Source organism: Heterodontus francisci, chromosome 2 (assembly GCF_036365525.1).
Source record: "Heterodontus francisci isolate sHetFra1 chromosome 2, sHetFra1.hap1, whole genome shotgun sequence".
Classification (NCBI taxonomy): Eukaryota; Metazoa; Chordata; class Chondrichthyes; order Heterodontiformes; family Heterodontidae; genus Heterodontus; species Heterodontus francisci.
The window spans coordinates 160,598,072-160,616,805 of NC_090372.1; the positions used below are offsets into that span (position 1 = coordinate 160,598,072).

Below are 18,734 nucleotides of genomic sequence, written 5' to 3' on the forward strand. Positions count from 1 at the left end.
TAAGTGTTTATGGCTTATAGTAAACCTGTTGAATCTTCTTGGGAGGATAGCCTCTTTTAAAGGTACAGGCCTGGATGTTTGTAGTCTTGAACTTGTTGAAGTGTCATGGAGTTCTAGTGGTTACAATTCAGCACCAAGTTGGTGGTGTGCATATTGTTACCTTTACCGTTGGCAAGTCTTAAAGTCACTTTGTGATTCTTGTGGTTCAGTTATTGTTTAGCTGGGTTTTTCTTGCTTGGCTGGATCTCTTTTCACAGCCTCTGGCTGAACAGGTTTTCTGTGATGTTAGCTTGATCTTTCCTCTTTCTCCAGAGGGCTACCTTATTAAGGTCAAAATCTATAAGATTAGAGTTTCTGTTAGTTGACACATGGCCTGCTCCCCTGGTGAGGACATACAATGGGTACCATTCTGTTATTATGTGGTTACTCCTCATCTATTCATTTTTGGTTTGGGCTGTGACTCCATCAGTCTCCAAAAGGGTTCATGTAGCTAGAAGTCATCACTATGCAATAGCGCTCCTTTCAATTTCAAAAGGGTTCTCCCCAGAGCTAATTCAGACAAGGTTAATAAGCTCCACACTGCTTTCCTCCGTCTCAATACTCCAGCCTGTCTTTTGGCCATCTGACTCTGGCCTCCTATACCTTCCCTCCCACCAATGCTTTGCCATTTTCTTTGGAACTTGCTCCCTAAAGTGTGAAGTGATTCATTTTGATGGGAAGAGCACCGGGAGACAATATAAAATAAAGAGTGCAATTCTAAAGCGGGTGCAGGAGCAGAGGGACCTGGGTATATGTGTGCATGATTCATTGAAGGTGGCAGGATAGTTTGAGAGGGCAGTTAATACAGCATATTGCATCCTAGGCTTCATTTAATAGGGGTATAATGTACAAAAGCAAGGAATTTGTTTTAAACTTGTATAGAACACTGGTTCGGCCTCAACTGTAATATTGTGTCCAGTTCTGGGCACCACACTTTAGGATAGATGTGAAGATATTGGAGAAAGTGCAGAAATGGTTCATGAGAATGTAGGGATGAGGAACTTCGATTATGTGGATAGATTGGAGAAGTTGGGACTGTTTTCCTTGGAGAAGAGAAAGTTAAGAGGAGACTTGATAGAAGTATTCAAAATCATGAAGGGCCTGGACAGCATCGATAGGGAGAAACTATTCCCATTGGTGGGAGGATTGAGAACAAGAGGGCACAGATTTAAGATAGTTGCCAAAAGAAGCAATAGCAACATGAGGAAAAACTTTTTTCACATAGCGAGTGGTTAGGATCTGGAATGCACAGCCTCATAGTGTGGTGGAGGTAGGTTGAATCAAGGCATTCAAGAGGAATAAAAACAGAAAGTGCTGGAAATACTCAGCAGGTCTGGCAGCATCTGTGGAGAGGGAAACAGAGTTAACGTTTCTGATGAAGGGTCACAGATCTGAAACATTGACTCTGTTTCTCTCTCCACAGACCTGCTGTGTATTTCCACCACTTTCTGTTTTTATTTCCGATTTCCAGCATCCACATTGCTTTAATTCAAGAGGGAATTGAATTGTTGTCTGAAAAGGAAGAATGTGCTGGGCTACGGGCAGAAGGTCAGGGAGTGGCACTAGGTAAACTGCTCTTTCGGAGAGTTGACACAGACGCGAAGAGCCAAATGGCCACCTTCTGTGCTTCTGACTCTGTAACCCATCTTCATACTCCTCTTCCATCTTAAAAGTCTCCTGAAAATTTTATCCTTTCATCTGTGTCAACAATTAGGAGTAATGCGCTTCAGTGCCGATTTAAAGCATTTGCTTCCTTTGGAGTGTTTCTTTTTAAGAAGTGCAAATTATAGTTTCTCTAATTAGTAGTTTCAGTCAGTACAAATTGCAAATTGACGTGAATTTTGCTGAACACCCTCTTGGAGGCAGAACAACATGGTTGCCCTGTAGGTTAGTTAGCACACCCATTCTCCATTTATTTTAGGTCTCATGGGTCTGAATGAGGGCTGAGATTTGTGGCAAAGCTCCAGTACTAATGATCTAGTCACATGGTTTGATGTGATCTTGAATTAGAGTAATTATTGCAATCTGGGAATGATCATCAGCAAGGTTTACTATTTTCACAGGATAAACAAATTAAATCACAGAAGGCAATCCCCAGAACGTTGATAAAAATTCCACATGATTAAAATGGAATTAATTTATTCAGTCACTGTAAACCACTTATTGATTATGTTTGTAGTTGCTAAATCATAAGAGCTAATGATATCTGAACCCATTGAAATTATTCTATGGAGTCATTTTTAATCCATTTAGCAATTTTTTTCTGAAAAATGGCTGTCAGCACAGATAGGAACATAGGAGCAGGAGTAGGCCATTCAGCCCATCAAGCCTGCTCCACCATTCAATGTGATCGTGGCTGATCATCCACATCAATGCCTTTTTCCCAACATATCCCTTTATGTCTTTGGTAAATGTTAAATCCACAGATGCCTGTGGATGGTGCATGCTAGTATGTATGATGCCCACAATGAAGATTTAATGAATATAATGAATTTTTTAGTGATTATATTGAAAATTTGTGATTAATTTTTTTAGGAAATAATATGGTTGGTATATAGTTTTGTTCTGAATGGTCTGCCACTAAAATTGGTTGCACTACCCTGAGAGTTTGAGAATTGTAAAAATGATTTATGTTCATTTTAATTTTAAGTATGCATGACACTTTAAGATGAACTCAGTAGATTTACTGTGCCTAGATTTTGCACAGAGAAGATTACTTAATAAGGTTATAAAGCACAGAATAGGAGAGAAACTTTTTTTTCAAGCTTGGATTGCAACCTGAGTCAGAGGCACAGGCACTGGCAAGAGAGTTATACAACAAACACAGTTGATTCTGTTTTTTTCAAGGTGAGGGGGATGCATCAGCACAATTGATGAATAGCTAATTTTGAAAATAAGGGGGTAAAATCTGTCTCAAGAAAATGCATGAGCATGATTGTGTGTCATAACTTCACCTGTCATTCAAATGCACTTGAGTAAAAGCAAAATACTGCAGATGCTGGAAGTTTGATATAAAAATGAAGTGCTGGAAATACACAGCAGGTCTGGCAGCATCCATGGAGAGAGAAATAGAGTTAACGTTTTAGGTCTGTGACCTTTCATCAGAACTGAAACGTTAACTCTGTTTTTCTCTTCACAGTGACTTGAGTTGTTGCTCTGAAGACTGGGAGATTGTTGATTGATGCTCAGTTGACAGGTCAGTGGCATTAGAATCGTGATTTTTCACTTAACAGAGTGGGCTGCGTGAAGGCTGCCATCTTCCACTCCGATCCACAATCAATGATCTTCCAGTCTTCAAAACAACAACTCAAGCACCATTATGGTCCTCTTCAGGGCCAAGCAAGTCACCTGATAGGTTCTGAAACAAGAATACGCCAGCTCAATATCGAGGGGCTTTCTTGGGCGAGTGTCTCGCAAATATTTTGAAGATGCATAACAACATCCTCATGCACCAAGAGATCTATGGCCCCAGTGACTAACAGGCCAACTGCGACTATATCCATGGATACAACCTCATGAGTAGCCATGATCACGGAAATATGGCCTGGCCATATACATGAAGAATCTAATAACAGATTGACATCTTCCTCTCCCAACTGAAGAAGAAGCCACATAGATCACCATTATCAAGATAAGGGAGCAGCATCGAACCCCTAATTCGAAATGACTGAAGCCAACGTGACTTCAACGCTGATGCAGCTTGGAAAGCCAAATGGATTTCACAAGATGTCACAAAAAACACCTTGTGAAAGATCTGACATGGAAGATCCCTGGCTTCAATCTTCAGCAAAGCTCATGGGCAACCCCAAACTGCATCTGCGCAAACTATGGAAGATGTGGGTTCTTGATGCACAAATAGAAAATTTAAAAACTCTCCTATGATTATGACTGTGGTCACCAAGAAGAAACCATGGAACATATAACAACTCGATGCCTGATTCACACATAAGAAGGAGGCATCACAATGATACACACTTCTACTCCTGACACAATTATCTGGCTTGACCACCTGAATGTAAAATTATAGTTGCTATTTATCAACATCTGCCATAAGAAAGAAGAATTCAAATGCTTTCTCAGAGATGTCACGATGCACTTGTACAAATTCACTTCTTTCTGGCTTTCTCCTTCATTTAGGAGCAAGTCTTCCACCTATGACACAAAACATGTCCTGTGGAGTCATGTGAGAATATGTGGAGTGGGTTGGTGATTCTGCACTCCTAGGAGGCAGCAAAGGTTGCAAGGAGTATGAATTGGAGAAAACATTACAAAATGATAGTTCTGATTTTCAAACATGGCTTCCTGCTGGGCACGGGTGATTCAGGGAATCAATCTTCTAAACATCCTTTTGTTAAGATGAGGATTGGGTTTAGATTTAGTTTTGGGGTAGGGTGACATTTTTTATTTTGGGGCAAAAGCTTTAATTTTTCTTTTTAAGAAGTGGAGACTTTATTTTGAGATGGGATTTGCTGAGATGACCTGTTAGTGGTTAATACAGTGTACGATACTAACTGCTGATGCATGCACTCTTCTTGATGCAGTCAGACTTGCATATGGAGACATTTTTAATACTAGTCCACATGAAGACCCATATGGCTATTTTAATGGCATATGAAACAAGCTAGATAAGGGATAGGAAATTAATTTGATACCTTTACATGTGGAGTGAGTTTTTTATGTGTAAAGATGGCTCCAGCTGGTTACAAATGTGCCATGTAGGCAGTAACACTTCACGTTAATAGTATTCACTGGTGTCAGATACTTGGGCATCTACTGGCTTTCTTTCAGAGCACCCACAGTATATTATCCCTCCGTGTAATGGAATTCTTTGATTTTAGATGTTCTCCAGGACTAGAATTACTTGAGCTTTCCCGATTGTGAAGTGTCAGTTTTAGAGCTAATGCACATGCAATATGGGTTGATTGAATGAATACTTAGCAAAGGTAGACTTGATGAATTCCCTGAGCTAGAGATTCTGCTGGGAATGCTCTTCAGAACTCAAATCAAATCAGTTCGATTCAAAAGAACAATAGGCAAATGCTATCATGATTGAGTAGATGAGAGCAGAACACCCCAGTAAGGTCATGACATGCAGTTACCATTTTTAGACAATGAATTGATTTAACTCCAAACTTGAAATTTTCTCTCTGCTGCTTTTGCATATCCCATACCCAACATTACAGTTACATCACTAGTTTGAAGCCGCAATGGAATATGTCTGTACAGATAATTTTTTCAAAACTATTTCAGAAACTGAACACATTCTCTACAGGGGTTAGTATATTGCCAGAATGATATTGGAAGCTGTAAACATTGTCAAATTGCTGCAGAACTGACCATTCCACTGGGCCCCATATTTCAGTTGTATTGCAATTGAAACCAGACATTGTATTGGTTATACCCGAATTCAAGACGGTAGGATGGAATTGCTGAATGTTCCAATAACTAGGTTTACTGTCCCTTCTTGAAGGACTTGAAATAATTTGACTGGCATTTCAAGATGATATGAAAACATCGGAGGGAAGCATATCATAAATTTACCAGAGAAAGTCACCAATGGTCCACATCTAATGCTGTGATTTTTAAATATTTCAACATGGGGTACTCATTCAGAGTGATGAACTTGTCCAAGGGACCTGCTGCAAATAAAGGAAGAACCTCTTGCACAGCATTTTATCACTTCTTTGGGATATGCCAAATCACTTTATACTGAGTTCATTATTTTTTTTGGAGTGCAGTCACTGTTACGTAGAAAAGACATTTCCTGGGTAATGCTTTGTCCTAGCTTCTGAAAGACCATCTCCACTATCCAAACAAGACAATAACACATAGAAAAATGTGTTTACCAGTACGTGACACAAATAACATGCTAGTAAGGCAACAAATGTTTTTCAAAAAACGTTCTTCAGACTGTGTCCACCTCTGATTAATAGAAATCTGATGGCCTCACAGACTCTCTCTCAATTGTGATATTCTTGGGAAGAACAGTAATATTCAGCCTGAGTCGGTAAGACGCAGAACTGCTGCACATGCTTTTAAACATAGATTCCTTTTATTATCATTCCAGACTCCCTCTGCTGGTATGTGTGTATGGTAGCCTTAAGTGGACCAAATTCACCATGCAATTCTCAATACACTACATCGACCACGGTTTGAAACTTATAGTCCATTCAGGTCAGATGACTTGCATTAAATCTCCTTAAGATGTTCAGGGGTTGCTAGAGACCAGAGAGTATAGGCAAGAGAGGAACTGGTTGTAGGGATGTCAACTTTGGTTGCATGTATTCCTGAAGATTTCAACATGAGATCGCTTACGTTCACTGCTCTGACCAGTCAAACGGCCATTTTAACCCATCTCCAATGTTTATTATAACTAATAAATGAAAGTGTTCAAAGAAAATTAAATAAACATTTTTTTTAAACATTGCTAAGTTGTTCACAGGGATGTCTGGGAAATTAATTAACTCAATTTCTGTAAATGATAGTCAATCCTGGAGGGCTGACAACCCTAGTTTGTTGATTGCAGAATGGTTCATAAGTCCTGAGCTTTTTTTTCTTCAACCAGCAGTTGATGAATTAATAGAATGAATCAGTTACACACAGTACAGCAACAGAAGTGTTCTGCTGAGAGCACATATGCAGCTGATTTTGGGTTATGGATATGTCTTTTTTTTTTACAGCAGAGTAAAAATGTCTCCCAGCTTACTTTAATACCCTCCTCCTCACTGCAGCCCTCATGCAACAATAGATGCTAAGTGTGTTTTATTTTCATTTGTATACTGTGGTTGTGCATATTGGGTGTGACCAGTGATGTAAAGCACTGAAATACAAATGTCATAATATTTTAAAGCCTTAAATCTTAAAAGTATATAAAGTCCTAATTCTATTTGAAATTTTGCTATAAAATTGATTTTATTTCTTCTCCAGTCCTTCTATGTAATTTCTCCATTTTCTTTTCCTTTGGTGCCAATAGCACCAAAAATCTTTTCTGTTTCTAATGTTTTGCTTCATGCTAACAAATACGCTCACGGTACTGATGAAAGAATTTTTTTCCTTGCCTCTGAGTAGATTAACTTTCCCAGTGCCCAGGGTCTGTTATTTAAAGTGATTTTTTTTTTCAAGATTGTGAAGCTGTTCTGTTTTAAAATTTAAAACTATGAAAAAGAATTTAAAAAGTTTTGCTACCTATCCATAAACTTTCTGACTTTAAATGCCAGTTCTTTATTTAATCCTAAATAGTGTCTTTTGGGGTAGATTTTTGTCCCATTTACTTGCTGTTTTGTGACAGGTTTAGGGTGATTGGAATGGGAAAATAAGCCAACGGGGCCTAGTACTGAACAAAGAACAAAGAAAATTACAGCACAGGAACAGGCCCTTCGGCCCTCCAAGCCTGCGCCGATCCAGATCCTCTATCTAAACATGACGCCTATTTTCTAAGGGTCTGTATCTCTTTGCTTCCTGCCCATTCATGTATCTGTCCAGATACATCTTAAAAGACGCTATCGTGCCCGCGTCTACCACCTCCGCTGGCAACGCGTTCCAGGCACCCACCACCCTCTGCGTAAAGAACTTTCCACGCATATCCCCCCTAAACTTTTCCCCTCTCACTTTGAACTCGTGACCCCTAGTAATTGAATCCCCCACTCTGGGGAAAAAGCTTCTTGCTATCCACCCTGTCTATACCCCTCATGATTTTGTACACCTCAATCAGGTCCCCCCTCAACCTCCGTCTTTCTAATGAAAATAATCCTAATCTGCTCAACCTCTCTTCATAGCTAGCGCCCTGCATACCAGGCAACATCCTGGTGAACCTCCTCTGCACCCTCTCCAAAGCATCTACATCCTTTTGGTAATGTGGCAACCAGAACTGCACGCAGTATTCCAAATGTGGCCGAACCAAAGTCTTATACAGCGGTAACATGACCTGCCAACCCTTGTACTCAATACCCCGTCCGATGAAGGAAAGCATGCCTTCTTGACCACTTTATTGACCTGCGTTGCCACCTTCAGGGAACAATGGACCTGAACACCCAAATCTCTCTGTACATCAATTTTCCCCAGGACTTTTCCATTTACTGTATAATTCACTCTTGAATTGGATCTTCCAAAATGCATCACCTCGCATTTGCCTTGATTGAACTCCATCTGCCATTTCTCTGCCCAACTCTCCAATCTATTTATATTCTGCTGTATTCTCTGACCGTCCCCTTCACTATCTGCTACTCCACCTGTTGATTTCCTCTGGCTATGATCCTGCCCACCTCATGTAAATATGATTTAATTTTCTGTTGGCACTGAAATGTCCTATTTCCGGTGGCGCAGTGGTTAGCACCACAGCCTCGCAGCTCCAGTGACCATGGCTCAGTTCTGGATACTGCCTGTGAGGAGTTTGCAAGTTCTCCCTGTGACCTGCGTCGGTTTCCTCCCACATGCCAAAGACTTGCAGGTTGATAGGTAAATTGGCTATTGTAAATTGCCCCTAGTGTAGGTAGGTGGTAGGAGAATTGAGGGAAGGTAGGGATGTGAGAGGGAAATTAATGTATGATTAGTACCCCCAGCTTGTGTACACTACTGAGTCAGCGGCGCTTGAGATGGCTTGGCCATGTGAGATGCATGGAAGATGGCAGGATCCCCAAAGACACATTGTACAGCGAGCTCGCCACTGGTATCAGACCCACCGGCCATCCATTGCTCCGCTTTAAAGACGTCTGCAAACGCGACATGAAATCCTGTGACATTGATCACAAGTCGTGGGAGTCAGTTGCCAGCAATCGCCAGAGCTGGCGGGCAGCCATAAAGACGGGGCTAAAATGTGGCGAGTCGAAGAGACTTAGTAGTTGGCAGGAAAAAAGACAGAGGCGCAAGGGGAGAGCCAACTGTGCAACAGCCCCAACAAACAAATTTCTCTGCAGCACCTGTGGAAGAGCCTGTCACTCTAGAATTGGCCTTTATAGCCACTCCAGGCGCTGCTTCACAAACCACTGACCACCTCCAGGCGCGTATCCATTGTCTCTCGAGATAAGGAGGCCAAAGAAGAGAAGAGTATAAATGGGTAGTTGATGGTCGGCACAGACTCGGTGGGCCGAAGGGCCTGTTTCAGTGCTGTATCTCTCTCTGACTCTAATGCCAGTGGCCCACCTGTCTGAATTACTGACCGTATAAAAGCAGTGTTGCTGCTTGCTGATAGCCAAGCGAAAGTGTAGTTAAAGGCCACCATCAAAAACTCTTCCTTAGGACTTGCTCCTTACTGCAGCTCAAAGTTGCTGATATGCTCAGTATTGGCTCTGATACCGAGTGCCTTCACGTTTCTTTTTCATTAGAATACGTTCACCAAAGGAGACTATTATTCCCTTTACCGCTGTTATGAGGAGGAACACGGAGGGAGGCCAGGCTAATTGGCACCATGTGATACCCACCTGTTAAGGGTCTAGTGGAAATTTCTGGGAAATAGTAAATTATGCTCCACATAGGAAAGGCAAGACAGGTGGGAAAAATAAAATATTCTCAGTTTAGATGATCTTTTCCAGTTTGAGTCTATATGTGAGTGCTCTGGACAGCCTTCTCCTACCATAGAAAGCACTTAGGGAATTTCTGCATTAGGTGTAGTCTTATGCCCAGGCTGTGTTCTGTTTGGTGTGGAAGGTTTGCAAGTCATTATGAGGAGTTACATTGAGTGAGTGAAAAAGCATGCAAAAATTCTGAGTGAAAGCCTCGGTCTTTGCCACCAAGTTGGAGTTGCAGTTTCACTAGGATTGTAGTCCAAGTGGTGTGATATGAGCATTGGGCATAGTGCTTTGCATTGTACTTTACTGATGTGGGAACATGTCACAGGCTGAGTGCTTGATACAAGTGGAGAATGAGAATGCATTTTCTTTCTGTGGGCACTACTTATTGACTCTTATGATACTCTTCTGCAGTCCTAAGAACACTTTCGTGTATTTTCCTCGATGGTTGATTCACTCTATTTGCCATCTCCTGCCATGTCTGCTTTACAGTTCTATTAGAAGGACTTCATTCTGCTCAAAGTAGCCACTTTCCTGAACCCCACGAATGGGGATGTTCTTGCAGTTCTTTAAGACATCATCATTGCACAGCAAGCAGTCTTCACCAGAGTTGGCCTTGTTGTAAGTACAGTAGCCTTTTAAGAGCTCTGGATTCTCCAGATTATTCAGGGGTTCATGCCATATTAATAAGCAAGGACATGGAGTGTAGCCAAATCCCTTAAATTAGATGGAAAATTCAGTTGGGTTGACCTCGCATGTAGTTGCATTAGTTTAATGTAGTACAGACCAATTATTTGGCCAAAGTGGGGAATTGGCAATTTGATGCAGTGCATGTGGCTGCCTTTCCAATTTAATGCTCAGTGTTTCATCTTCTCTCAGTACTGTCTGGTAGCATCAGCATAGAGTGCACCTTCAGTCATCTGCAGAGTGCTGAACAAAGTTCCATGGGGAACAAGTCCCTCATGTTGCACAACGATTCCTTTATTGTATTTTGTGCAGATAGTTGTAATCATTCTTATTTAATGTGTCTTTGCTTTACTACTAATAAATCCAATAAAGGATTCAAGAGACATTTATTTACCTAGAAAGTGGTTAGAATGTTGAACTTGCTACCATGTGGAATAGTTGAGCTGAATAGTATAAATGCATTTAAGGGAAAGCTAGAACATTACATGAAGGAAAAAGAAATAGAAGGATATATTGATGGGGTGAGATCAAGTAGGTTGAGAGGAGGCTTGTATGGAGCATTAACACTGGCACAGACCAGTTGGGCCAAATAGTGTGGCTGGGACTTTCAATTACTGGTGGGGTTGGGAAGGGGTGCGGGCACGATTTTGAAAATTCATGGATGGCGGCACTGGATATTGTGCCTCCAGAGGCTTGGCAGTTAACTGTCAGTCACCATAAATTGGTGCATTTTCCATGGCAATGCCTCTACCAATCAGAGTTGACTTTCCAACCAATCAGTACTCTCTTCTCATAAAGTATAAAGTTGTTATTTTCCCTTACATTGGTATTCTTGCAGATGGTTCTAAATGAATGAATAAATAAATGAATGGCCTACTCGTGCTCTTATTTTTCTATGTTTCTATGTTCTGATGAGTGCAAGACAAAAAGCTTTGACAACATATCTCTATTTTCAGCAATACTCAATGTCTATTTGTTAAGTTGTCTAGAATTGGGCAATCTTGTGGTTTGTAGTTTTCAATGCAATTGAATCACAGAATGCGGCCCTCAGAATGCTATTAAAAAGCCCATGAATTAAAAATAGAAATAGACTATTCAGCCACTGTAAACCAATGGCCCTGATAATGACCATTTAAAGGAAATGTTTCTTGACATAAGTTGATCCTGTATTTGTTTGCACAGTATCTCCCTGTCCTTTGCACGGCTGTCTTGGCTATTTTCAGTTCGTGCGCTGTCTTAGCTGTTAGGTTTATGTTGTGTGTCATGTAGGCTTTGTTTTTTTTTCCATCAATCACAGATATCACCACCTCAGCTGAGCAGATCTCAAACCAATCCTTGTTGCGGGTTCTGCCTTTACCAAATGATGCTTCTGCTGCTTCATAGATGATAGAGCTTGGTGGCTTCCAAGCTTCATCGATGCCAGCATCGGTGCTTTCATCTGGTTCTGATGAAAGGTTATCGACCTGAAATGTTAACTCTGTTTCTCTCTCCACAGATGCTGCCAAACCTGCTGAGTGTTTCCAGCACTTTCTGATTTTATTATAGGAAAAAGTAATGTCTAGTCTTGACGGGCTCTGGTCCCACTTTCTAACTGGTCTGCTTCTCTGATACTGGCAACCTCCAATTCCAGTGAATAAGTTTTTTTTCCTAATGAAATGCTAACCAGCTGAGTGTCAGCTTAAACACTCAACTGCTGGCATATGTCGCCCTTTCTTTTTGTTGTTGCAGAGTGCTTTTATCTTTTCACCACCTGCTGTATTTGAATCTTAACAATGTGTATTTTACCTGCTTTGTTTTCATTTTGCAGGTTTTCTGTCAAGACTCTAATTGATCGCTCCTGTTTTGAGACCATTGACGACTCATGTTCAGAATTTACAAACTTTGCAGCTATTTTAGAGCAAGTCCTGAGCCATCGTCTCAAAGGTAACATTATCTGCTCTGTGCACATATAGTAATAAATGTGAATTAGCCAACTGGGTTGCTTTTATTTATCAAATGCATGGTGGGCATCAGAGTTGGTATCAGGACTTTTAGTGTGGATATTAATAGATTTATAAACTTTACTAGTGGCTGGAATGGGGAAGTAAGTGAAAATTCAGGCTGAGCAGAAATTGTACTGTAATAAAAGCAAAATACTGCAGATGATGGAAATCTGAAATAAAAACAAAGTGCTGGAAATACTCAGCAGGTCAGGCAGCATCTGTGGAGAGAGAAGCAGAGTTAATGTTTCATGTCTGTGACCTTTCATCAGTACTACCTTCTGATGAACTTCTGATGAAAGGTCACAGAGCTGAAACGTTAATTCTGCTTCTCTCTCCACAGAAATGTTACCATATTTTGAGTTGTGGAACGCATCAAATAGCAATGTTGCAGTGTTCTGTAATACTGAAATTTCACAAAGTTTGTAAATTTGAATGATCTTGAACTTGAATAAACTCCATTGCTTTTGTGAATTTTAATAGTGGTGTATAAGAAATGACAAATTCTGGAGGAGGGATAGTGCGAGCCAAACAAACATTTACACTGCCTAATGTCCAATGTTCCATCTCCAGCTGGTACAAGTGGGAAATGGAAACAAAATATTTTGGAAGTTATTCCACAAGTAAGTTGTAGAGTGTGTCAAAATGGGAAGGTTATTTTTGTTTTGATTTAAGTATAGAGTCGTACAGCATAGAAACAGGCCCTTCGGCCCACCGCGTCCATGCCGACCATAATGCCTATCTATACTAATCTCACCTGCCTGCATTAATTCCATATCCCTCTATGCCTTGCTCATTCAAATACCTGTCCAGATGCCTCTTAAATGTCGCTACTGTTTCTGCCTCCACCACCTCCTCAGGCAGCTCATTCCAGATACCCATTATTCTTTGTGTGAAAAATGTACCCCTTTGATCCCCTTTAAATCTCCTCACTCTCACCTTAAATCTATGCCCTCTAGTTTTAGTCACCCCTACCATGGGAAACAGGCTCTGGCGATTTACCCTATTTGTGCCTCTCATAATTTTATATACCTCTATCATGTTCTCTCTCAGCCTCCTTCGCTCCAGGGAAAACAGACCCAGCCTATCCAATCTCTCTTTATAATTCAAGCCCTCCAAACCAGGTAACATCCTTGTGAATCTTTTCTGCACCCTCTTTAGCTTAATCACATCTTTCCTGTAGTGCGGCGACCAGAACTACACACCGTACTCCAAATGCGGCCTCACCAATGTTATGTACAACTGAAACATGATGTCCCAACTCTTGTACTCAATGCCTCTGCCGATGAAGGCAAGCATGCCATACGCCTTCTTCACCACCCTGTCTACCTGTGTTGCCACTTTCAGGGAACTATGTACTTGCACCCCAAGGTGTGTCTGCTCAACAACACTCCCCAGGGCCCTGCCATTCACTGTATATGTCCTGCCCTGGTTTAACCTCCCAAAATGCATCACTTCACACTTGTCTGCATTAAATTCCATTTGCCACTCCCTTGCCCACTTTCCCAGTTGATCTATATCCTGTTGTAACTTTAGACAACCTCTTCACTGTCCACTATACCACCAATTTTGGTGTCATCTGCAAACTTACTAATCATGCCCCTTACATTCACATCCAAGTCATTAATATATATGGCAAACAACAGAGGGCCCAGCACCGATCCCTGCGACACACCACTGGTCACCGGCCTCCAATCTGAAAAACAACCCTCCACTACCACCCTCTGCCTCCTATCACCAAGCCAATTTTGTATCCAATTGGCTAGCTCACCCTGGGTCCCATGTGTTCAAACCTTCTGGACCAGTCTACAATGCGGGACCTTGTCAAAGGCCTTGCTAAAGTCCATGTAGACAATGTTCATCACCCTGCCCTCATCATTCCTCTTGGTCACCTCCTCAAAAAACTCAATGAAATTCGTGAGACATTATTTCCCATGCACAAAGCTATGCTGACTATCCCTAATCAGACCTTGCCTTTCCAGATGCATATAAATCCTGTCTCTCAGAATCCCTTCCAATAACTTTCCCACCACTGATGTAAGGCTCACCGGCCTGTAGTTCCCTGGTTTATCCCTGCTGCCCTTCTTAAATAAAGGCACAACATTAGCTATCCTCCAGTCTTCCGGTACCTCACCCATGGCTGACGATGATACAAAAATCTCTGCCAGGGCCCCAGCAATTTCCTCCTTTGCTTCCCATAGCATCCTAGGATACACCTGGTCAGGCCCTGGGGATTTATCCACCTTTATGCGCTTCAAGACCTCCAACACCACCTCCTTTGTAATGTTGATATGCTCCAGGATATCGCTGTTCCCTCCCTTGAAGTCACTAGCTTCCATGACCACCTCCACGGTAAATACAGGCGAGAAGTATTCATTTAAGACCTCACCCATTTCCCGTGGCTCCACACATAATATCGCCCTTGCCCACCAACCTTCTTGTTTCCTCCCAAATCTGGAGTGTAACAGTGCATATACAGATCTGTGAATATATTGAGTCCTGGAAATACCAACAACAGTCCCAGGTTTTAAAGGAAATCTGAACACTGGGTGTTAATGTGGGAAGAAAAGTGCTGGAGCTGTTAAACTAAATAGTAGGGGGGAGGGTTCAATTGAGGGGAAGTTTAAAAAGTCGAAAAGTAACGTGAGAGCAGAGGTGCAGGGTAGTGAAGGGGCACACATTAATTAGAGTGTGACAGGAAGGGAAAGAGAATACAAGCATAAGAGTACAGCAGAAATTAGAACCAGAGTAGGTAAAAATGATTAAAAAGTCAAAGCTTAAGGCTGTTTATCTGAAGGCATGTAGCATTTGTAACAAGATGGATGAGCTGACGGCACAAATAAAAATAAATGATGATTTGATAGCTATCACAGAGACATGGTTGCAGATGACCAGGACTGGAAACTCAATGTTCGAGGATATTCGATGTTCCGGAAGAATAGGCAGAAAGGAAAAGGAGGTGGGGCAGCTTCGTTGTTAAAGGAAGGGATCAGTGCAGTTGAAAATAATGATATAGGTTAATAGATTTGGGGGGCGCAGTGGTTAGCACCGCAGCCTCACAGCTCCAGCGACCCGGGTTCAATTCTGGGTACTGCCTGTGTAGAGTTTGCAAGTTCTCCCTGTGTCTGCGTGGGTTTCCTCCGGGTGCTCCGGTTTCCTCCCACAGCCAAAAGACTTGCAGGTTGATAGGTGAATTGGCCATTATAAATTGTCACTAGTATAGGTAGGTGGTAGGGGAAATATAGGGACAGGTGAGGATGTGGTAGGAATATGGGATTAGTGTAGGATTAATATAAATGGGTGGTTAATGGTCGGCACAGACTCGGTGGGCCGAAGGGCCTGTTTCAGTGCTGTATCTCTAAATCTAAAATCTAAATCGTGATGTAGAATCAGTTTGGGTGGAAATAAGGAATAGCAAGGGAAAGAAATCATGGGTGGTAGTGGTCTATAGGCCACTGAGGAGTTTTCTCTCTGTAGGACAAAGTATTAATCAGGAAATAATGGAGGCATGTAAGAAGGACACTGCAATTATCATGGGTGATTTTAATCTGCACATAGATTGGACAAATCAAATTGGCAAGGGTAACATGGAAGACAAATTTGTAGAGTGCATCAGGGATTATCTCTTCGAACAATACGTTACAGAACCTTCCTGGGAACAGGCTATTTTAGATTTGGTAATGTGTAATGAGGTAGGATTAATAAGAGATCTTGTAGTTAAGGATCCTCTAGGGGGAAGTGATCATAACATGGTAGAATTTCAATTTCAGTTTGAGGGTGAGCAACTCTGGTCTCAAACCAGTGTCTTCAACTTAAACAAGGGCAATTACAGAGGTATGAAGAAAGAGTTGTCTAAAGCGGGCTGGGAAAATAGACTAAAGGGAAAGTCAGTAGATGAGCAGCGGCAGACTTTTAAGCAGATATTTCATAACACTCAGCAAGCATTTACTCCGGTCAGAAGGAAGGACTGGACGAGTACGATGAACCACCCGTGGATAACAAAGGAAGTTAAGGAGAGTATCAAATCAAAAATTAAGGTGTACAAAGTGGCGAAAGCTAGTGGTAGGCCAGAGGATTGGGAATTTTTTAGAAACCAGCAGCGGATGACTAAAAAACTAATAAATAGGGAGAAAATTGATTGAGAGTCAATTGGCAAGAAATATAAAAACAAACAGTAAGAGCTTCAATGGGTATATAAAATGGAAGAGAGTAGCTAAAGTAAGTGTGGGATGAGACTGGGAAATTAATAACAGGGAACAGGGAAATGGCAGTTAATTTAAACCAATATTTTGCATCGGTCTTCATGGTGGAGGACACTATAAACATCCCAACAATAATAGACGAGCAAAGTGTAAATGGGAGGGAGGAACTTGTAACAATCTCTATCATGAGGGAAAAGGTGTTTGACAAACTGGGACTAAAGGCAGACACGTCGCCAGGAATTGTGCCACAGTGTCGCAGTGGTTAGCACCGCAGCCTCAGAGCTCCAGTGACCTGGGTTCGATTCTGGGTACTGCCCGTGCGGAGTTTGCAAGTTCTCCCTGTGACCGCGTGGGTTTCTGCCGGGTGCTCCGGTTTCTTCCCACAGCCAAAGACTTGCAGGTTGATAGGTAAGTTGGCCATTGTAAACTGCCCCTAGTGTAGGTAGGTGGTGGGGATGTGGTAGGGAATATGGGATTAATGTAGGATTAGTATAAATGGGTGGTTGTGGGTCGGCACAGACCCGGTGGGCCGAAGGGCCTGTTTCAGTGCTGTATCTCTCTATGACTATGACCTGATGGCCTGCATCCAAGGGTTTTATAAGAAGTGGATGCAGAGATAGTGGAGACATTGGTCATAATATACCAAAACTCACTGGATTCTGGTAGGGTACCAGCAGATTGGAAAACCGCTAATGTGACGCCCCTATTCAAGAAAGGAGGAGACAGAAAGCAGGAAACAATAGACCAGTTAGCTTAACATCTGTCATTGGGAAAATGCTAGTGTCCATTATTAAGGAAGAAATAGCAGGACATTTAGAAAAATGTAATGCAATCATACAGAGTCAGCATGGTTTTATGAAAGGGAAATCATGTTTGACAAATTTGTTAAAGTTCTTTGAGGATATAACAAGCAGAGTGGATAAAGGGGAACTGGTAGATGTCATGTATTTGGATTTTCAGAAGGCGTTTGAAAAGGTGCCACATAAAAGGTTATTGCACAAAATAAGAGCTTGGGTTATTGGAGGTAATGTGTGGGCATGGATTGAGGATTGGCTAACACACAAGACAGAGTCGGGATGGTTGGAAAGCTGTAACTAGTGGGGTGCCACAAGGATCAGTCCTAGGGTCTCAACTATTTACTATCTATATTAATGACTTGGAGGAAGGGACAGAGTGTAGTGTATCCAAGTTTGCTGATACAAAAATAGGTGGGAAGGCATGTTGTGATGAGGACACAAAGAATCTGCAAAGGGATATAGATAGGTTAAGTGAGTGGGCAAAAACTTGGCAGATTGAGTTCAATGTGGGAAAGTGTGAGGTCATCCACTTTGGTAGGAAGAATAAAAAGGCAGATTATTATTTCGATGGAGAAAGACTACAAAATACTGTAGTACAGAGGGATCTGGGTGTTCCTGTACATGAAACACATTAAGTTAGCATGCAGGTGCAGCAAGTTATTGGGAAGGCAAATGGAATTTTGGTCTTTATTGCTAGGGGGTTAGAGTTTAAAAATAGGGAAGTCTTGTTACAAATGTACAGGGTGTTGGTGAGGCCACATCTGGAGTACTGTGTACAGTTTGGTCCCCGTATTTAAGGAAGGATATATTAGCATTGGAGGCAGTTCAGAAAAGATTCACTAGGCTGATTCCTGGGATGAAGGGGTTGTTTTTATCAAGAATGGCTAAACAGGTTAGGCCTTTATTCATTGAAGTTTAGAAGAATGAGGTGATATTATTGAAACATCCAAGATTCTAGGGGAGCTTGACAGGGTAGATGTTGAGAATATGTTTCCACTGCTGGGGAATCTCGAACTAGGGGACATAGTTCCCTACAAACATAGAAAATAGGAGCAGGAGTAGGCTATTTAGTCCTTCGAGCCTGCTCCACCATTCATTATAATCATGGCTGATCATCCAACTCAGTAACCTGTTCCGGCTTACAGAATAAGGGGTCATACATTTAAACCTGAGATGCAAAGGAATTTCTTCTCTGATGGTGGTGAATCTCTGGAATTCTCTACCTCAGAGTTGTGGAGGCTAGGTCACGAAATGTATTTAAGGAGGAGATAGATAGATAGATTTTTGAAATCTCGGGGAGTCGAGGGTTATGAGGAGCAGGCCCGAAAGAAGAGTTGAGGCCTGGGACACATCAGCCATGATCTTATTGAATGGTGAGGCAAGCTTGAGGGGCTAAATGGCTTATACCTCCTATTTTTTATGTTCTTATGATCTTAAATGTCCTCAAACGAACTGTTAACTTGGCATTTGACTTTATTTCTGTCAGTAATTTTTATATGTCAACAAGTGTACAATATATTATCATAA

At 41.6% G+C, this 18,734-nt stretch overlaps 1 protein-coding gene across 4 annotated transcripts in view; it reads left to right on the forward strand.

The window, feature by feature from the left end:
- rundc3b (RUN domain containing 3b) overlaps positions 1–18,734 on the forward strand; it is a 174,492-nt gene that overhangs the window by 16,958 nt on the left and 138,800 nt on the right. For all 4 annotated transcript variants that reach the window (XM_068013114.1, XM_068013088.1, XM_068013096.1 and 1 more), the window contains exon 2: positions 12,037–12,152. In XM_068013114.1, coding sequence (XP_067869215.1) covers positions 12,037–12,152 — 116 coding nt within the window. The remainder of the gene's footprint in view (positions 1–12,036; positions 12,153–18,734) is intronic.